This window comes from Sparus aurata, chromosome 5 (assembly GCF_900880675.1).
Source record: "Sparus aurata chromosome 5, fSpaAur1.1, whole genome shotgun sequence".
Taxonomy (NCBI): domain Eukaryota; kingdom Metazoa; phylum Chordata; class Actinopteri; order Spariformes; family Sparidae; genus Sparus; species Sparus aurata.
The window spans coordinates 388,378-411,287 of record NC_044191.1 but is presented as its reverse complement, the minus strand read 5'-3'; the positions used below and the strand labels follow the sequence as shown (position 1 = coordinate 411,287).

Sequence of the window (22,910 nt, the reverse complement as noted above, 5' to 3'; positions counted from 1 at the left end):
ACACTAAATGCCGTGCATGTAGGTGCATGTAGTAGGCGGGGCTTCAAGCTTCTAATCTTGTAGGTGGTGAGGCACCGAGCTTGAAATCTTCCAAAAGGGGGTCTGGAGTCATCTTGTCACTGAAATTGCCCAGACCATAGCAGATATCATTGTTGTGACTCGTGATGAATGTGCAAACTTTGGTGTGTGTCGGAATTTGACTGTACCTGCCAAACAGTAAAAGCCATTTTGGAGCGCTAATGAGCTGAGTTCCCACTGGCCCGCCGAGACGAGAGCAGAGAGAGGGGGACAGACCGCGGCCCGTGATGGTCAACATGCTCCGCTACCAGGTGAAAGAGGAGATGCTAAGAGCAGCCAGGGAAAAAGGTCAGATCATGTGGCAGGGAGCCAGGATCATGTTTTTTCCAGACTACTCTAAGCAGACCATGGAGCGAAGGGCTTCCTTCAATCAAGTTAAGACTGATCTGAGGAATGGAGGGGTCGAATACATGCTCCGCTTCCCTGCCACCCTGGAGATTAAACATAACGGGGCACGTCACCGTTTCATCTTCCCCGAAGAAGCTTCGGAGTTCGTCAAGAGGAAGATTATAAAGAAGAGCTGATTTAAAGATATAACTTGGGGTAAATATAACTCTGACTGGCTCCTAATTATATTCTAATGACTGTTATGCTGATACTACTACATATCAAGGGAGCCAGTCTATTTTCTTAGACTTTTTCTTTTTCTGATATTATTCCATCTGCTGCTCTATATTTTACTTAGTGTATTTATGTGCAACTTCGACTGCAGTAAGTCTAATTTGCTTGTTTAACCTTAGCGTTATAATAGCCCTCATTCCATCTCTCTGTTATTAGAGACTCAGGAAAGCGTAAGGCTTTCTTTTCTTTGATCGCTTTTTCCTTTCATATTTCCTGATTTACACAACTAATGAGGAGCTTTATTTAAGTATTGATACTCTCCACTTCACACAGCTGACATGGGTTTAAAACATTACGCAAGTGTTGGGTTTTGCGGTAAGTCGAGTTTGGGTGACATTTCCAGGTTTCCTAGTTTTTTTGAGTTCGTGACTAGTTCTACATGCTTATGTCCCGGTTGTTTGAATTCTTCCGGGTTTGTATGTAGTTTGTTTACTCATGTCATTTTGTTCACCACCACACTGTGCTGTTTTGGTAATGCGCAAGAGATATATGTGCACCTTACTACTCAATGGTTTGTACAACTGATTTGAAATTCGCCAGTTGGAACTTAAAGGGCCTTAACAATGTAATTAAGAAAAAAAAAAATCCTGACTTATTTGAAATCGTCTAGAGTCGACATAGCCTTTGTCCAGGAAACACACTTAAACATGGAAAAATCCTTGAAATTGAACCGATGTTCCTGGGTGGGGAAGGTTTTCTCAAGCCCAGGAAATGGCAAAAGCAGAGGGGTGTCCATTCTGATTAATAAGGCAATTAACTTTAATGAAACAGATGTACTAGTAGATTCGGAAGGTCAGTATGTGATAGTATATGGTCAACTACTGGATACACCAGTTGCTCTTTGTAATATTTACGCACCTAATTTTGATAGGCCAGAATTTTTTCATAACTTATCACAACTTCTCTTGGACCTCGGAGATACTCAAATTATACTAGGTGGAGATTTTAACCAAATACTAGATCAAGATCTTGACAGATCATTACCCGGATGCAATACAGAAAGCAGATCAGCGATAGCCATCAGACAGCTTGCCACTGACTTGGGTCTAAAAGACATATGGAGGTTAATGCACCCGGATGGAAGAGAGTATTCTTTTTTTTCTCCTCCCCACAATGTCTACACTAGGATTGATTATTTTTTAATTTCCCATTCATTAGTTGATTTTTCTCTTAGCTCGGATATAGGTAATATAATCATTTCAGATCATGCCCCAGTTTTTCTCTGCCTAACACAATTCTCACAGACTCCTAAAAGTCGGAGGTGGCGTCTAAATGTATCCTTATTGAAGGATAACTCATTCCTAGAGATGATTCGAAATGAAACATCACTTTTTAAGGAAACTAATAATAAGCAGGATAGTACCATTTCTATTTGGTGGGATACTTTGAAAGCTTTTTGGAGAGGGAGAATTATTTCTTATCCTATATTCTTTGACCAAAGACAGGTCCACACTAAACAAAATAATTGCCACTAAATTTCAACTAAATAAACTATATCATAAGAAAGCCGAATATGCTTTGTTTCGAACCAAGCAGGCATACTGGGAAATGGGTGAAAGACCCGGTCGCCTATTGGCCTACCGCTTAAAGCAACAGGACAGCACGAACCATATAGCTGGCACGCGACAACCAGATGGCCGAATCTCTACCTCCTCTAAGCAGATAAATAAAAGTTTTAGATCCTTCTATAAAACTCTTTATTCATCCCAAGGCAATTTTGATGAGCAGAAATTCGATAGCTTTTTTGCTGATCTTAATCTCCCACGATTAACTGACAGAGACAGAGACTTTTTGGAAGCACCAATAAAACTAGAGGAGATCTCTCAGGCAATCAGAAGCATGCCACCAAACAAATCTCCTGGGTTAGATGGACTCCCTGCTGATTTTTATAGAACATTCAAAGGTATAATTAGCCCTATATTGCTCGAAGTTTACTCCGATGCATTTAAAGCAGGCACCTTACCGTAGTCTATGCACACTGCAGTTATATCTTTCATCCGCAAGAAGGGGAAAGATGATTTAGACCCTAGTGGCTATCGGCCTATTTCCTTACTCAATTGTGATCAAAACATTTTAGCAAAGATATTATCAATTTGCTTGTCAAAAGTTATTGGAAGTATTATTCACATGGATCAGTCAGGCTTCATTCCAAATCGCCATAGCTCTGACAATATTCGACGGCTAGTCAATTTACTGTGCTTAGTATATGACTCCACCCACCCAACAATCACTTTGTCATTAGACGCAGCTAAGGCTTTCGATTGCGTTGAATGGACCTAGCTCTTTGAAACACTAGGAAGATTCGGCTTTGGACAACATTTTATTACATGAATCAAAACTTTATATGATACTCCCTATGCTTGTGTTTAGACAAATGGTCTTATGTCTAACCCATTCCAGCTGCATAGGTCCACAAGACAAGGTTGCCCCTTAAGTCTGGGCTTGTTTGTGCTTGCCTTGGAGCCTTTAGCGCAGAAACTGAGGAATAATTCTGATATGCATGGTATTACAGTGGATGGTATCCACCACAAACTCTTACTGTACACAGATGATATGTTAGTAATGTTAACACAACCAGAAAAATCTATACCCACTTTATTAAACTGTATTGAAGAGTTTGCATTTTTATCTGGGTATCACATAAACTGGGACAAATCTGAGGCCATGCCTTTATCAGGTCATTGCCCATCTACCCTCGTACATCGGTGGAAATTTCGCTGGGCTTCGAAAGGCATTAAATACCTAGGCATTCGAATAACTCCTGATTATAAAGATATGGTTCGAGAGAACATTAACCCACTGCTTCAGAAAATGAAATCAGACTTTGGCAGATGGACTAAAATTCACCTTTCACTCTGGGGAAAAATACACTCTGTTAAAATGATGTCTGCACCTGTGATCTATTAAATACTATCCCATCTCCCTTTGAACATCCCCGAGTCCTACTTTAGAGATTTTGACGCCCTTATCTTAGATTTTCTCTGGGGCAACTCACATCATCGTTTAGGAATAAAGAAGCTGCAGGCCCACACAAAAAGAGGGGGATTTTCTCTTCCCAACTTCAGATGGTACTGCTGGGCCTTCAATATGAAACACATGAGAACATGGTTACCTAATGACAAAGCAGGAGATAGACCAAGTTGATTCCAAATAGAGGTTGAAGTGAGTGGAGGGCTGTCCCCGTGGTTGGAGATATTTAGTACAAATTTGTCATTACAGAAAGATAATCCCATTATCGCTAATACTAAACTAATGTGGCATAAAGTACATAAAGCAGGCCGTTGGGACTTTTTCAAATCCCCCCACGCACCCCTATGGAATAACAAGCAAATTCTAATTGGAAATAAAACAGTTAACTGGACTATATGGCAAAAAGCAGGAATAAACTGTATTTTTCATTTATTTGATAGTAACACTAAGCTCTGTTTCAGCTTCAACCAATTAGTGGATAGATAAATTACCACATGATCAATACTGGAGGTATGTCCAATTACGAAGCACCCTGTCTAAATGGTTAGGAGGCCAGCTTACCTGCCCTACGGGCAGCCCAATTGAAGAACTTTTGAATAAATAAAGCTCAGGTAGGGGCATTACCCTTAAGATAAATAGTTTATTACAGGAACAATTATGTGATCCCTTTCTCAAGGTCAAGAAACAATGGGCAGGTGACTTGGCTATAGACATATCTCCTGAGGATTGGAAATCATGTTTAAAGAACATCAATACAATGTATAAAGAAATGGGAAACAGATTTATTCAATTGAAAATAATACATAGATGGCACCGGACACCACAACAACTTTATAAATGGAACTTAATACCGGTAGACTCTTGCTGGAGATGTAACGGGAGTGGTGCCTCTATACTACATATTCTCTGGTCATGTCCAGCACTTAAGGATTGGTGGAATAACATTTATCAGATTATATTTGAAGTCCTGCATAAAAAATTCCCAATCTCTGCAAAACTGTGTGTCTTGGGATCGACCATTGAGCTTCATGACAATGACTTTTCATGTTTTGAGAAGAGATGGATTATTTTGGCACTCACAACTGCAAAACGGATACTACTAAGACATTGGAGGAAAAAACACCCACCTCCTTATGAAGAATGGACTACAACAATGGCACAACTAGCTGCCTGCGAGAGGGTAACTTACTCCCTACTGGACAAACTGGATCAATATATGCTTACTTGGAGCCCTTTTACTGACTGGCTGTCTGTAAGTTAACGGTGGCCTTGATAATGCATTGCTGTCAATATTTATCATGCTTATTATTGAGAAGTATCAGTGTGGTGGTCTGTCATTTTCTTTGTTCTGTTTTGTTGTTTCTTTTGTTTACTTGTTTGTTTTTCTGTGCTCAATTCATTTTCTAGAAAGGAGTACATTTCTGCCCTTGATGGCTACCTGATTGATTGAGTGAATGGATCTCTCCCTGTCTGTAGTACTACTTGTGTGCTAAACTTCAATAAAAAATGTTCATTATAAAAAAAAAAGAAACCCCAGTAGAACCTGTCTTGTAATGATGTGTACTCACAGAAATTGAAGTGAATGACATGCTGGACGTGATGCAATTATGCAAATATGTGAACTTCAAAGCATTAAAAAGCATGTCACTGAATGCCGAATAACAATGATTTGATTTAACTGGACAGGTGGAATATCATAAGTTGCCCAAGGAGCAAAAAAGCCATGCGAATATAAACTGTATTTATGAATGTTATTATGGATCCCAAACATGTTCTCACAAGACCCTGCTTCAACCTCTGATTGATTGGCTTTGTTGGTTGTGTTCTCTAAGCTTGACTGAAACTGTGAACTCACACAGCAGCTCTAGTGATGTCTGTTTTCTTTACTCAATCCGCGGCAAAAGCTCCACCGCTGGCTGTTTGATTAAACAACTGCAAAAAACCCCCAAAATGATGACAATTAAGTACAGCCCATTCACACCAGACAGCCACACTCAGTGTGTTGCAGTGTGTGCAGTTTATAATAGCTATAACAGACATTACCAGAGCTTTTGTGTGTGTTTCTGAATGCTAGATATTAAGTTGCTTTCCTGGGAATTTCCACAGTGGAATACACTTGTTATTTTGTAACCACAGCAATACCACAGCACCCACAGTGTATCACAAGGAAAAAATTAGGGCTGTCAAACGATTAATTTTTTGAATCGCGATTAATCGCATTTTGTCCATAGTTAACTTGCGATTAATCACAAAGTAATCGCAATTTTTTGGCACATTTCTTTCTGTTCTAAATGTACCTTAATGTATTTTTTTCATGGTCTTACTACTTTTAAAAACATAAGAAAGGGCAAATATGCTTGCTTTATGAAAATGTTTATTCAACACTTAAAATCATGCAGGAAAATAAAAGGCTCAGAAAATATCCCCTCACCCTAAATGGGATCGAGACATGGTGATGTCTGCTTTTGGCGAGGGGGGGGGGCGGTGGGCTCTCTGCATCTGCTGTGTGTTTTTGGCTTGCAAATGATATTTGAGACTCGCTGTACTTCAATGGTAACTCATTTCATGTCGACAGTACATGCAGATAACTTTTGTCCTATGGACCGAACCATCTGGCAGTGTTTTGAAAGTGAATTTGCCGTTCAGAAGTCAATATTGTGGCCTGCGAGGAGAAAAACAGCTTGAGCGTGCGCAGCGTCCGCTCGCAATACTTTCCCCTGCTCGTGCGCGCGCAGACTGCTCGCTCGCGCAACACTTCTCTCCTCGCTCGGGATAACTTTCACTCTGCTCGCGCGCGAGTGATTTTTTTTAACTAGTGCAGTGCCCGTAAGAAAAATGTATTCCTATAGAAAAGTGGGAGGTTAAGCAGCTTTTTCATAGATGGCCAAATGAGGCTGTGTTTGAAGGTGGGACGTCAGGGATATTTAGGTTTGTTGTGAAATCCGATATTCCAGGGTATAATTGGCCGTTTTTGACTATTCTTGATTTTGCCATTATATTTCACCTTAAAAAATATTTACTTGGTGTCATTATTTTTTTAGCACAACCTCACATGTGACTGTACAGTTACTTTTTTATTTTGACATACTGTATTAACACAATGGACCTAAAATCACAAAAAAACATCAAATCAGAGTAGAAAAAGTTAGATTTTTTTACTGTGAAAACCACAAATATGTTTAACAAACCATTTTTTATCACTTATAATGCAAATATAAATTGTTGTTTGCTAAATATGTGCATACCCCTTAAAAATTTACAAAGTTATATGTAACTATTTACATTTAAATGCAGGCAATGCTCATTCAGCAGTCTCCTAATTGTTTTGACTCATTAAACAAAAAACCGACTCCACTTCACACTCAACACTACATAACACACTAACTATACACTCCAAACACGCTAAATGTCACAAATCTCTCAACTCTCAGTATCGCTGTCTGTCATTCATCTGCCTACGTCCCTCCCACAACTTCCTGTTCCTCAACAACCAAACTTGCTGCTTGGACACTTTCGTGACAAAAGCCCGTTTTTACTGTTTCTTCTGCACCAGACACAAAGCAAACGTGACGGCAATGTTCGCGAAAAAGCGTGGTGGACATTATTTACCCTAAGTCCGGTTTTGGACGTGCCGGTGAGTCCGGTCTGTTGCCTCGATCGGGAGGTGGGCCGTGTAGCTAGCGGCTAGCAGCTAGCTAGCGGCTAAACGAACATCCACAGATCTGATTCCAGTTTGTTGTCCGCGCGTCTCCGGATCTCCTCAGACCCGAACAGACTCGGTCCGGACTCGTTTAGTGTAATTTATCCACAACAGTCAGTTTAGATGCACAGAACGGGAGTGAACCGCTGGCTATATGTCCAGTTTTGGACGTGCCGGTGAGTCCAGTCCGTTGCCTCGATCGGGAGGTGGGCCGTGTAGCTAGCGGCTAGCAGCTAGCTAGCGTACACACGAACATCCACAGATCTGATTCCAGTTTGTTGTCCGCGCGTCTCCGGATCTCCTCAGACCGGAACAGACTCGGTCCGGACGCGTTTAGTGTAATTTATCCACAACAGTCAGTTTAGATGCACAGAACAGGAGCGAAGTGCTGGCTATATACTGCTCCAGCTCGCGCCGCTGCAGGTACAAAGCACCCGTGCGTCCGTCGAATCAGGAGGTGGGGGGTCGTGGTGGGCTCTGCAGTGATTGGCTCTGGTGCACCCGTGGCCACGGTGTGCAGTGATTGGCTCTGGTGCGCACGTGACTGTATTGGCTCCGGTGGACAATGCTCGTGGAATTTGTAAAGCATTTATGAAATAATTTATTAACGGTATCATTGCAGTCCAAACAAATGCGAAATATCACACCATTGAACCACGCAGCAGCCATGTTGAAACTCTCAGGTCAGTCTGATCCTGATCCGCAGAGATATTTGAGGAACACACACACACACACACACACACACACACACACACAGACAGACAGACAGAGGTTCCGTGTATTTATAGATAGATGGGCGTTTTTGTCAGTAAGGGGGCGGGCCTTGGGGGCATGCCAATCACCATTGTATCCCCGAATAACTGGTTGAGCGTATTTGCCAATCGGATAGCAGGGCACGGCAACACCACTAGGACAAACGGGACAAACCACACAGCCCTGAATGCCGCAATAACAAGTATTGCGATTTGGAGTCTTGAATTGAATGTTTGCAAAATGTCACACGGAGCAATGAACTTCAGTATGTTTGTCTGAGTGCTGGCTTTTCTTTCCTCCATCGTTGACATTAATCTGATAAAATGCTGATCATTTTTTGTAACTGTGTTGTTCATATTCTCGATCTAGGCTACTTCTTTCTCCCTGAAAATCATAAACGTAATATTAAAAAATAATAATAATAATAAAATATTAAACGTAATAATAATAATATAAAGATAGAAGGCCTGTAGTTAATAATAGGCGTCAGCAACTCTCGATATGAGAGCAGCACATAAGCCTATGTCCAGATGCAGATGTGTGTCAATATAGTAGGCTATTTCTCTATATGGGAGAGGCTTTTATTTAATTCTGAACAAATCTTATGCTCAGCAAAGATGGAAAAATATAATATAATCAACTCATTATTACTGTTTAAAAGAGTTATAGAGAGACAGAGCCGGATCTGGTGCACACATTCATTTAAGTTTACTAGCGATTAAACTAATAATAATAATAATAATAATAATAATAATAATAATAAATAAATAAATGTGTTTCTCCGGCCACAGACTGTAGCCATACAGGCTCCAGCTCTTTCCTTGGGTCAGTCCGAGCTCTCAGTGGTCAGGCTCGAACAACTCTGTCCAGACGTGCTGGGTTAAGAAAAGAAAAAAAAAAGGTGTGAACAGGCAGCGAGTGCTGTCAGCAAACACAGCGACATGTTTCCAAACATAAATCAGCATTTCATTAAGAACACGCAGCCAAGCAGCGATTCGGATCGAAAACATTAATAACCTCGAAACAGACCCGGCTTCTAATTGAGGCCGGCTATTATTTACTCAAACTTGTATCCAGACCTGGTCCAGTAGGGGACAGCGTCGCAGACTGGGATCAGTATTTGAGTGTACGCTGCTGACCAAATTGCAATTGTCTTGGCATTAAAGAGGATGGGAGAAGTGACAGCAAATAAACTACTCGTTCATGCATTAAAACAGGACCAGGCACTGAGATTTCATGTAAGCCGTTGTTTAGCCCCATATAGTTCATGCAGTAAATAGGGCAACGATTAGCCTACTACAGGTCTACAGAACAAAAGACGAGCTAGGCAAAGATGGCCATGGTCAGTCTTTTTAAGAGACACAAGATTGATGTGCAGAATAAGAAATAATGTAAAATGATGAGACTGTCGTGCAGGTGGCGGTATGCACCTGACAATTGTTTGTGTTCCGCCTGTTCCGTCAGTAACCGTGGCCGACTGCAAGGAGGTAACGTTAATTTCGTATCTAGCATAGCTTGCCGTATCATTTATTTTGATTGACAGACAATACAGATACTTTAATACATTTGAGACAAACTGCTTGTAAAAATGGGCTGTACAAATGAAATTGCCTTGCCTTTTAATGACTACACAAAAATGTGCAGACAAAAATAATATGCGGTTGTTATTATTATCACTGGTTGATGTCATTTGATTTAGCATTTCTAACCAAAAGTTGTGCTGGCTTCACAATATCTTTTGAGCTTTTCCCATGCGAGAGTCTTTGAACATCCTACATGTCAGCTGTCTGTGTGAATGGACAGTACATGATTGATAATATCTACTGTCAAACAGCTACAGAAAGAAAGCTGGCAGCGACTGTATGAAGTAAAGAGATTGAGAAGAACGGCTGACTGTTTTTCTAACTTCAAGTGTCACTGTCTTTTTTAACACTATTTGTCTTATCGCTGCTTAATGAAGAAAAATAGACTTATACAGTGTTTAACCACTGTTAACCGTTATGTCACAAGCAACTCTCTGCCTTCGACTCTCTGCAGGCCTCCATATCTGCTCTGCTCACAGAGCAGCTGATTTCAAAAACTCCAAGGACAGAAAGGGAGAAACTTAATGTAACTACATTAATATCAAAGCCTCTAAAATGATGAATATACAGCTAATATAATTGACTTAGAACAACAGAAGGAGGATAAATACAATGGTTCAGTTTAACCAGGATAAAGATCCACATTATCTAGCTGTATTTTCAAATACACCATGCTTATGAATAAAGATAATTGTATTAAAATAATAGATGTAGTTTAAGGGACAGTATATGTATAACGACTTCTGTTTGTGTTTCTGTTGTATGTCTTAAGTCTGATAATAGTCCTGATGATGTCATTGTGCATCATAGTGATGTCATCAGGGTTTTTAAATGGAGAGTCTGAACTACAAACTATGATGCATAGTTAAGAGGAAGCTGACACGTACCAGACAAGAAGGATCAAATGTTTTAAGAGCCCAACTCTTACTGGTGGCTAAAGCTGGAAAATATTTTTTTTAATATTACGTATATCATTTTCAGGCAGAAAGAAGTAGCCTAGATCGAGAATATGAACAACACAGTTTTACCAAAATAAAAAATGTCTGTGTGCAACAGGGTCCAAGTTACAAAAATTGATCAGCATTTTATCAGATTAATGTCAACGATGGAGGAAAGAAAAGACAGCACTCAGACAAACATACTGAAGTTCATTTCTCTGTGTGACATTTTGCAAACATTCAAGTCAAGACTCCAAATCGCAATACTTGTCATTGCGGCATTCAGGGCTGTGTGGTTTGTCCCGTTTGTCCTAGTGGTGTTGCCGTACCCTGCTATCCGATTGGCAAATACGCTCAACCAATTATTCGGGGATACAATGGTGATTAGCATGCCCCCAAGGCCCGCCCCCTTACTGACAAAAACGCCCATTAAAAAAAATCATGCGTGCGCGAGCAGAGTGAAAGTTTTTCCGAGCGAGGAGAGAAGTGTTGCGCGAGCGAGCAGTCTGCGCGCGTGCGAGCTGTTTTTCTCCTCGCAGGCCACAATATTGCTCCAGGGGGCAGAGATGCAGGATGAAAAATAAGCTCGCCAGCGCTTGGAAAAGCGTGCGGATGTTTTATTGCGCGCGCGCGATTATGGCAGTATTCTATGCCCATAGCCAACCCTGCTTCTTCTTCTTCTGATTCCCTTTCTTATTTTTCTGCCACCCTCTGGATCAAAACTACAGGTGCCATCGACGGCCGTAAATCAAACAATGCGTGTTGTTTATACCGAGCGTTAATCGCCAGTGTTTTGAAATGAATGAGGTCCAGATATTTTTTTTCAATTTCTTTTTTAATGGAGTTGATTTTTTTATGGAGCTATTATCTGTCAATACCTGTTAAGATTTGGTTGTCTTGTACTTTAATGAAAAGAAAATCCACAGTCAAGTTTTGTTTATCTCTGTTATACATTCAGTGTCTCCCACACAGTTAGCATGCTTATTGAGAGCCGTCAGTTTGATATGCAGAGACAGTGGAGTAGAGTAGCCAAAAACTGTACTCAAGTGTTTGCACTGTTACTTTACAAAAACAAGCAGGCCTGCTGAGTCGTGAGTAATTTAAAAAATACAGTCTTTTATCTGACGTGAATCTGACTGATCTGATTATTTCAACCACTGATTGTCTTCTATGGGTAAAGCTAAAGAGGTAAACAGACGTCTGTATTTATTTGTGATGAAATGACAAATGATCATCTCCTGATTAGATGAAATGCCACATAAAAATCAGGACAATATTCCCAGTTTGTGTCTCTCAAGTGTGAACAAAATATTACATTATTATTAAACTCTATTAAGTTAAAATACAATTGTTTGCTTGTTTGTCTCCTATATTATATTATGATGCAGAAAATAAATTATGTCCATGATAGATCGTGACTGTTGTGGCAAAAAAATAAATATAAATGTCAAATAGTTACAGTGTCATTAAACTCTGAAGAATCCAGTCTCAAGTCCCAGTGTTCCCCCACTCAAGTGGTCTGTCCCATCACATGAAGACACTATGATTCAGTGTCTTCATGTGTTTTCAACAACTGGGCCGCAAGGCAGGGCCCAGTTGTTGAAAACACATGAAGACACTGAATCATAGTGTCTTCGCACACTAAAGTGTGTCTTCGCACACTAAAGTGTGTCTTCGCACACTAAAGTGTGTCTTCGCACACTAAAGTGTGTCTTCGCACACTAAAGTGCCCTCTTGGGAGCCAAAACGCGTGCTTAAGTGCCCTCTTGGGAGGCAAAAACGCGTGCTAAAGTGCCCACCTGGTTGGCAAAATACAACTGCCCTCTCGGATGGCAAAAATGTGCTCCTAAAGTGCCCTCTTGGGAGCCAAAACACGTGCTAAACTGCCCTCTTAGGTGGAAAAAACACACTAAACTGCCCCCTTGGCTGGTTAAAACAAGATAAACTGCCCTCTTGGGAGGCAAAAACATGTGCTAATGTGCCCTCTTTGGAGGCAAATATGTGTGCTAAAGTGTCCTCTTGGGAGGCAAAAACGTGTGCTAAAGTGCCTTCTTGGGAGGCAAAAACGCATGCTAAAGTGCCCTCTTGGGAGGCAAAAACACATGCTAAACTGCCCTTTTGGGTGGAAAAAACACTAAACTGCCCTCTTGGCAGGTTAAAACATAATAAACTGTCCACTTGGGTGGCAAAAGGGCGTCTTTAAGTGCCCTCCTCATTGGCAAAACACACTAAACTGCCCTCTTGGGTGAAAATAAAACACTTAATTGCTCTCTTGGGTGGTTAAAACAAGTTAAAGCGCACTCCCGGTTGGCAAAACATGATAACCTGCCCTCTAGTCTAGTCTAGGTGGTATAAACGCGTGCTTAAGTGCCCTCGTGGTTGGTAAAACACAAGTGCTCTCTTGGGTGGAAAAACACCCTAAATTGCTGCCATTGGATGGAGAATATTGATTCCAATTAAGGCATGCAAGCTTTCCCACAGTCATTTTATGGTTTCAACAAGTTAAACCCTGTTTATGTTCAATACACTTTGTATAGCCATTAGCCCATATTTTCTGTTTTTAAAAAAAAATGTATTTATTTTTTTTTTTTTTTTGCAAACGGCCGATGGGCTAATAGACTTTCTAGATTTTATTTTCAATTTACAATTTAGGCTAGGTCAGTTAGATTCATATATTTAGTAAATGATGGAATAAATTGATAGCAACTAGATAGATGGTAACTTAAGTTTTAAGAACACATTCCTGTTGTTAAAATAAGTCCATTCCATCCATTTACGTATTCAGTTTTAGACACACTCTCTCTCAAATGGTCACATGTCCGTGGGACTTAAAGGGACAGTGTGTAATATATCAAGTATTTAGTGCCATCTAGCTGTGAGGTTCTACATTGCAACACTCCTTTGCTCGCCCCTCCCGTTCTGAAGACGTTGGAGACGTTCCAGAAGCTACGGTGGCCCTGACGGACGAGAAACTCATTTTCAAAATATGGACTCTTTCCCAACAGCGTCGAGTATTTCTACTGATTCAAGTAATGAGGTTAAGATGTAGTTAGTTAGATGTTAGTTAGTGACAAGCGCTTTCGCTGAGCCCCCTCTTTCGCAGTCAAGCTGGCTCTGAGCGAAAACGCGTTTAGCCTTACTACGTAGTACCACGTTGTGCTTTGTGTCCCTCTCGGCAGTCCATAGTTTTTTTAAAACCGGAAAGACATGGCACCTCCATAGAGCTTGCCCGTGCTATGTATATTCAGACAGGTAATTCTTCGCTCAGGAGGATAAGTCAGATTGTTGGCAGAGGTAATTGTAAACCAATGAGGACTTACTTATGAACAAAGACATTGATTTGAGTTAATAAATTACTTAAATCGTTACACACTGTCCCTTTAATACTGACTGAGGTGCAACCCTGCATCCTACTGCTGTGTGAGGTAGGTAGCTAATATAGCAAGCTGTCTATTAAGTTACCAATTTTGCATTACTAAATACTAGTGTATGTAGCCTGGAAGTGCTTTTATCAGGTATAGATGTAGAGATGCCTATCACATGTTTAAGCCTAGGCTGAGGAGCTAGCCTAGCTAATTCTTGTGGGAATAGCTTTTTAAAGCTAGCCAGTGAAATTAAAAGTGGGGTTAGCATTGCATATCAGGGTTTCCGCCAGGTTTAAGTTGACCCCCCGCCAGGCTAAGCATTTGGGATTTTTTATTCTATTTTAATTTTTAAAAATGCTTTTCTTTAAAATGCCTTTTTAAGTGCACAGCTCAGTTGGAAACATATACAGTGGCTCAGGGGCAGTTCTGGGGGGGGGGGCCAACAGGGGCCAGTGCCCCCGTAACTCTGAGTCTGGACCCCCCTGTGGCCCCCCTGACAGGGAGTCTGCATCAATAATACAATGACAGATTTCTTGCAATGATTTTGTTCTGAAGGGAAAGGCAGAAAAAAGCGTCTCAGCAGTTTACTACCCAATCAAAATTGCTGAAATTGTAAACGCTCTTTTGTCTGAATGAGAGATTTATCCTTTTTTCCGGGTTGTATGTGCCCCCTAACAAAAAAGCCAGCCCCAACCTGGCCCCCCTATTAAAACTGGTCTAGAACCGCCACTGCAGTGGCTTGCTAAAGTATTCACCCCCATTGAACTTTTCCACGTGCATAATTGTGAAGTGCAGGGAAAATGATACAAGGTTTTCAAACATTTTTAGAAATACAAAACTGAAAAGTGTGGTGTACGAAAGTATTCACCCCACTTTACTCTGATACACTTATGTAAATACAGCTGTTCTGTGAAGGCCTCAGAGATTTGCTAGAGAACATTAGTGAACAAACAGCATCATGAAGCCCAAGGAACACACCACACAGGTGAGGGATAAAGTTGTGGAGAAGTTTAAAGCATGGTTGGGATATGAAAAAATATCCCAAGCTTTGAACATCTCACAGAGCACTGTTCAATCCATGGGATGGGAAGATGGATGGAGCCAAATGCAGGACAATCTTGGAAGAAAACCTGTTAGAGTCTGCAAAAGACTTGAGACTGGGGCGGAGTTTCACCTTCCAGCAGGACAACGAGCCTAAACATACAGCCAGAGCTACAATGGAATGGTTTAGATCAAAGAATATTCATGTGTTAGAATGGCCCAGTCAAAGTCCAGACCTAAATCAACTTGAGAATCTCTGGCAAAACTTGAAAATTGCTGTTCACAGACACTCTCCATCCAATCAGACTAAACTTGAGCTATTTTGCAAGGAAGAATGGGCAAATATTTCAGTCTCTATATGTGCATCACTGGTAGAGACTTACTCCAAAAGATTTCTAGCTGTCATTGCAGGAAAAGGTGGTTCTGTAAAGTAATGACTCAGGGGGGTGAATACTTTTGCACACCACACTTTTCTGTTTTTTATTTTTAAAAATGTTTAAAAACCACGTATCATTTTCCTTCCACTTCACAAACATGCTATCACATAAAACCCCATTAAAATACATTTACATTTGTGTTTGTCACATGACAAAATGTGGACAAGTTCAAGGGGGGTGAATACTTTTGCAAGCCACTATATGTCCATGCTTCATCATAGTTTGTTTCTTTTGAGTTGTCAAATAAGTATTTTAAATATGTATTGTTCCCTGTGTTTTTATTACAGAGCCCTATTGGGTGAAGAAAACACACTAAACTCCAGAAGACCATTAAGACCAAGAAATACTGTGAAACATTAATGTTGCAATGACTTTTATGTTGGGCCCCTTTTTGATCTATATTGAGCCAGAACTATATCTCACAGAACCAGTTTGGATTATCTGGTGCTAGTATGGTGTTAAAATGCACTAGAATACAGGAAATGGCATCTACTTAACCCCTAGGGTTTTATTTCCTTCAGACATTCATGTCTCTGTGTTCTTCACAGTCCAATGTTGAATCTACACAGTTCTTGTGGATGCTGATCCTAACTACAAATTAACTTAAGTAGTCTGTCTAGTTAGTCTGTTTTAAGGCTATATAATGTGCCATTTGTATAACATATAAACATGTCTAAAGTGCCCTCGGCAACACACGGAACTTAGTGCCCTCTTAAGTGGTGAGAACGCGCTGTATGTGCCCTTTTTTTTCTATTCGCCCCTGCCCTTCAAAAAGTCTGTGCACGCCACTGCTAAGATTAGAGATGTGGCCACAGAGTAGAGAGTGGAGGCTATGCTCAGATGAGCGCTGATAGGCGTGTGAGCCAGCGTAGTGGGTAAGTCTATCGGCTGGCAAAGGAAGAGTTGCTGGTGAGCAGCTCAGAATGATTCAAGGCAGCTAAGGCCGGAAGCAGGTGTCTGAAGCTGGTGTTAGAGGCTCACGCCAACACTGGAGATAACAAGGAGAAACTGGGTTAGAGTCTTTGTTTTGTGTGCATAAATCAAATACAATTTATTTAAACAGCCCAAAATCACAATCACATCGCCTCAGTGGGCTTCATAGTCTGTACATTAAACGACATAGTCTGTCTTCAGACTCTCGATTTGACTGAGGAAAAACTTGCCATATTGAGAAAAAACCCTTTTAACAGGAGATAAAGGTGGAAGAAACCTCAGGAAGAGCCACAGAGGCGGGATCCTTCTCCCAGGACAGACAGACATGCAATAAATGTTGGCAGTGCAGAACAGAACAACAAAATCACAGTTTACAAATTACAAGGAATTACTGCTCTGTCTCAGCCAGGTGCTCTGATGTCTCCACAGCTGTAGCCTGCTGCACTGTGCACTGGTAATTCATCTGTAAATCTGTAAATATTAGTATTATTATTTTGAGAGCCTCCGCAGTTCTCCGAATGCCCCTCCATACTGTGTTAGAGAGAGAAAACGGGACTCTCTGATGAGTGTTGAGTTTATTGGCAGATTGACCTGAATCCAATCACACAGACACACAATGGCAGTGGCTTGCAGCATACAGCTAATGTAAAGTAAAGTAATCGTGTTGTTTGGGCATAAATAAACAAATGATCCCACTGTCACACTCATGTGAGTAACACAAGACCAAATTCACTTTGTGTTGGGTTTGAATGCACCATAATACTTGCCTTGTACTTCATGTAATGTAAGCTAAGTATAGCAGCAGCACCATAAAAAACTATCTTTCCAAATATGTCAAATACCTTTCTACCTTCCCTTCATATCCCTGTTGACAGAAAGGAGGATCGGCTCACAACTGCGGCCAGCTGAAGGTGGGTCACATCATCCTGGAGGTCAACGGCATTTCCCTGAGAGGTAGGGAGCACAAGGATGCTGCTCGGATCATTGCTGAGGCCTTCAAGACCAAAGAGAAGGACCACATTGACTTCCTGGTGGTTGAACCACGACTCTAGTATGAGGACTGTGCATTTTATGCAGCTTAGTATGAGAAGACCGAGTTTTACTGCTTTGAGGGAATCATATGAACTAAACCACATGATGTTGTCCTATAATAATGGCCCTCATTTTAATTTCAGGGAAAGGATTTATGGAAACATGTATCAGGTATTTGTTGATTGCACTCTACAGAGATTTGCAACAGTCAAATTTAAAAGAAGATATTGCATTGATGTTTGCCAGAAATGTCATACCTGGGTCAAATGCTATTTGCATTTATTTCATTAATATTGATTCTGTTTCCTTAGTTTTCAAACTCTAAAGTCAATACTGTATATCATACTGTGATTGTTGGACACAAAGTCAGACAGGGCAAGAAAAATGATCGCAAGCAAGCACTTCATCCAGATTAGCTGAAGTTAAAACCAAAAGTGAACACTCATGGGACACCATTAAAAGTCCCTTAATGCTGCTTGAACAGAGGAAAGGTTTTAACTAGTCACTAACGTGAATGTTTATGTATTGAAAAGATTAGGCTTTTATTTTGTAGGCTGCTGTAGTCTGACTGTTGGAAGGACCTACTGAATAAAAAAAAATAACACTTAAATGATAAAAAGTAACCATGCGCAGTAATATAGATAATAGAGGCTGCCATACACTGAGATGCATTGAGAATTGTTTCTCTTTCAAATCGTTGACAGCAGAATCGCAATCAAATCAAATCGTTCCTGACTTTTACTCTTGGACTCACTTGGAGTTTATCTTTTCAGGTATTTAAAAGGATATTTCCAGTTTTCAGCTGCAGTTTAGTCAAGTTTGGGCAACAAAATTACCTGGTTAGGTTTTGTAAAAAGTCATGGTTTGGATTAAAATAAAAAATCAAGAGGCATCTTTTTGTCACTGGGAGTGGAATAGTCATGATCACAACAATAAAAATCATCTTTGTTCATAGTTATAATTGACGAAACAATTAATGCAAAATGACACATAAATATAAGGTGCCGCCCCCAGTAAGTTTTTAGTTAGTAACATCCACTCGAGTGACGTGTTTCCTTCACTGCTGACTGGCACCACAGCTGATAAACACCCGAGTCATTGAGGTAGGATTGAATGTCAATTGCACTCATTAAGATTAAAGACAAAAGCCAGATGTTGGTGTTTTTTTTAGCCATCGTGATAGAGGTCAAAAATATTAACTGAGTGACTGTGGATGTTCACCGTGTTAGATGAATGGCTAATAAAAGCTTTAAACATTTTCCAGACTCATAAGACTAAGAGATTAAAGTGTGCCTACTGTATGTAATTGTTCAGTGACTAAAATATTGCATAATGTTAGCTTCCCTCTGTCACTGCTCAGTTTTCAACTTGAGTCAATAAGACTGAAGACTCCAAAAAAAAAAATGGATTAGGCTGTTAGGCTCTGCCCAGCAGTGGTTTCACTAATGCACAAAGTTATGAAATTCCGGCACCTGACTGACCACAAGTTAAATTCTCTGAGACAACTTTAAACAAACATTCTTGCAAATATTGTTTGACTCATAGTTGGCATCATAGATCACGCTGATATCTTGTGAATGAAAACCTGTTATTCCTATATCTCAACCAGCATATTTTGGCAAAACCAACCGACCCAAATGTCCCATTAGTCTGCTTTAGAAAACAATTCATAGGAGGATGTAAGATTCTTTAAAGGTCTTGACATTAATCAGCTAATTACATATAGAAATCAGTCAAACCTCCTCAAACTCAGTCCCTTTTCAAAGTATATTTATGTTTAATCCACTACAATCATTTTGTATACATCCATTTTGTACCATCTCTTTAGTATTTTAGCCATATGTAATCCAATAGCTATAACATAAACATTATCAATATGATAGTGTATATAATGTAGATTGCTTATTGTCCCTACATGAATTTAACTTTTTATAATATTAAATAGTTTACAGTAGCGTTTAATATTTTCCAAGCTTAGAATCACCTCACCCACATTTTCTTTCACGTCCTCTGGGTGCAGGATGTTCCATGCTCCATGTGAAACCACATCCCAACATCTACACAGGAGAGATCAATGAAGGTCCTATATGAATTAGCATATCCATATCCTGCACTCTGTGGGATGCTATTGAGGACTGAGACTCTAATGAATCAGTGGGCTGCTAATGAACTGCACAGGAAACACTGATCAGGTTGGAGTATCCTATTATAATTACTAAGGTGTGCACACTGTGTGGAATGGAAGCAGGAAGACAGACCCTTGTTCATGTTTGTACAGAAGACCCGATGACCAAGTGAGAAAGCTGTACTACTGGCTGACTGTGGGTAGATATAATAAGCACCTCTCGGTGATACCCAACAAAATTCAACAGCTTCCCAAACTACAGCTTCCAAAATGAAGAAAAATTATGAAGTCAAATCAAAACCTCTGAAATTGTTTGACCAAAAACCTTTAGAGTTTCATGTAGGTAGGATTTATTGAAAATCAGTTACTGAAGTTCTATCATACTGTTGTAATAATAGTTTTCACCTAGTAAACTAAACAGTGCATGTATATTTTTCATGATTTTGCCCACCAAATGTATCTCTGTCTGAGGCCCTTAGGAGACACTTCAGAGTGTACTGCAGATTTGCTTTTGGGCTGAAGCTACAGTATTTGCTCTCATAATGAATGCACAGACACAATCTTAGAGCCTGCAGTGTTGCAGGGGTATACAGAGAAGGGTCACCTAAAGTTCAAGGGCAACTCCTCTAATTGTACACATTAAAGAATGTTTACAGATCTTGGGGAGAACTACTGCACATGTGAAATTTAATTTATCTGACAAAATGCCTTCAGTGATCTCACTCATTGCCTCTGTTGCATTGTGGTTAATGAAAGCTGCAGGTAAAACAAGCAATCCAGTGTTCTAACATTACACACCTATAACACTGATGGAATCATTATAGACAGAAAAAAATATCCAAATTAATACCCACAATGCAATTTAACCATTGAGTGACATCACTGGAGGTAAATTATCAGATTATATGCACCTTCCTCTGGATTTATACCAATTGTTTTCACATATGCAGTAGTACTGCCCAAGACCTGTAAACACACTTTAATGTGTACAGTTGGTGGAGTTACCCTTTAACAACCACTGATTTAACAGATCAAATTCATTATATTAGCGATTAGATGTACTACTCCACACTTGAAAGCTGCTGTATAAAGCCTTCCGTGATCAAGTCTGAGAAAACTGTTTGGGTGTAACAACCATTGAGAGAAGTGAATGTCTGAAATCAACAATGGATCTTGCCCTTCTCCAAACAGTTTCTGTTGCTGTGTTCCAGTCAATGTCAGAGGCTGGAAATTCGTAGTTGAAACTTCCATCTTTCGGCCTCAAGCATTTCAAGTGCTTGACACCAAAAGTTGACCAAAAACTTAGCTGACCATGACAAAATTAAGTCTCTTTGGCAAATGCACACAACACAAAATTGAACCCTCGGCAGTGCAGCCTCATTCCATGTATGAATGAAATGCAGGAGAGAAACAACACATGGGGTAACACACAGCATTATCCATTTCATTTGATGGCACTTTTATTCTCGTAAATGTATCTAAATATTAATGATATTAATTAATACTCTCTAACTGCTCCCTCGGCATGGGTGATGCCATTTTTGTATGACATCCGATATCTGTTCTACTATGACGTTGGGGTGTATGGACGTGCCCCTAGTAAACACATAGGAATTCCCAATTCAAGCAATGTATTTTTCTAGTAGATCATACATTTTTGGGTTTTGAGTTGTCTAGATTAAGAACACAGAGTAAGGGAGATTTCCTGATGGGTCTGTGTAACAAACTATATTATGCATCAGGTTAGTAAATGACATTCCAACAAAAAGATGTTGATATCAGTTGCATAATGGAACATGTAGGATCTAGTGTTCTCATTATTCACACTAATGACTGAAGTGCAGGATTTCTCTGTCTCTTCTACTCCAATTATGACTCTTGTGAGTCACCAAGTTCATTTATTTTTTATTTTAGACCCCTATTTCAGCTAATGTTTTCCCAATTGGTTCTGTTTATTATGGTCTATGGAAGTATTTCTCTGATTAATTTTCACCCTGGGCTGTGAACACCTCAGTAAATGGAGTATAGCTGATTAACAAGATGCACATTGTTGCCTACAGCACACAGTGGTTCTAAGCCTCTGCAGGAGAAAAGAGCAGAACTGTCAGTTGCCCAAGTGGCTTTTATTTGGTCTGTGCCTTCAGAAAGGTTTGCTTGGCTCCATAGGGCTGAGACATATTTTGGTATCTGTTCTTTTCAAGACTTTAACCATGATCCAAAGTAATACAGTGGAGCCAAGTAATCCAGATTGAGAAAACAGTAGTATGCATTCAAATGTATTTTGGTCTGATTCTCTTTATGATAGGTTATATTATATTTTTGTAATCTAATGACATGATCCCTCTAAAGTGAGATGATACTGATTAGTAGAGAAACATAGGAGTTTAGTGATAAGATATCTGAGTAGTTTAACACTGAAGTGTCTGGATTCAAGGATGATGTGTCGGTGAGAATACTGTGCTATTTAATGCTGTCTAAATCAGACTATGTTTTGTTTTTTGTGAATGCAAACTGATCAAATATTATATATCTTGTACAGAACAAGCTGCACATAGATTTATAGAGATGTGTATATACAATAAATGGTGAGAAATTGGAGAACTTTATCTAACACTATTATGTAACCCCTTTGTGGCTGATTTAACTGAAACATCCCTTATGTGTTTCCCATCCCACATCCTATCACCGCTGTCCCCCCACAGAAATATCATTCAGAACAAGTCATTTATTCCTGCATTGGTTCTTGCAATCCTTTCTTTTTTAAAATGGCACAATGAGTGAAATACTTCCAGATATCTCCAAAACAGCTTTCCTAAGGACATAATAAAAAAGGTCTGATCAAACTAAACCATACATGTTGTGTTGTATTATTTGGTTAAAGATGCAATGTGTAGATCTGGCTTAAAACATTCTAAAAAGGGAAATTACATCATCAACAGAGTGAGAAAAAAAAGCAGTGTTGACATAATTTCAAAGATGTGGCGTGTTGCAGAGATTTCTACTAAGGACAGCATGCTAACCAGTTAGCCCTGTCCAGCTGGTCTCTTTCCAGTGTTCCAAAAATCATCAATCTTATCTGGGTGTACTGAGCAGTTTCCAGGTGTGAATGGCTAATTGGTTGAATGCGATTGGGGTGTTCCTGAAAAAGAGAGCATTCTCAGTGAACCCTCGCTGACTAAATGATGATAGATTTTTTTATTTCAGCAAATTGAACAAATCAATAATACTTCAAACAAAAATCTATCATTCAGCTACAGCAACTAAACTTTGAAACTAAAACATTGAGACAAACTCAAGCAATAAATAACAAACAAGTGTGTGTGTGTGTGTGTGT

The 22,910-nt window shown here is 39.8% G+C and overlaps 1 protein-coding gene across 1 annotated transcript in view; it reads left to right on the top strand.

Moving 5' to 3' along the window:
• whrnb (whirlin b) overlaps positions 1 to 22,424 on the top strand; it is a 181,355-nt gene extending 158,931 nt beyond the window's left edge. The window contains exon 12 of the mRNA XM_030417250.1: positions 17,295 to 22,424. Coding sequence (XP_030273110.1) covers positions 17,295 to 17,471 — 177 coding nt within the window. The 3' untranslated portion in view covers positions 17,472 to 22,424. The remainder of the gene's footprint in view (positions 1 to 17,294) is intronic.
• Positions 22,425 to 22,910: the final 486 nt, after the last annotated feature.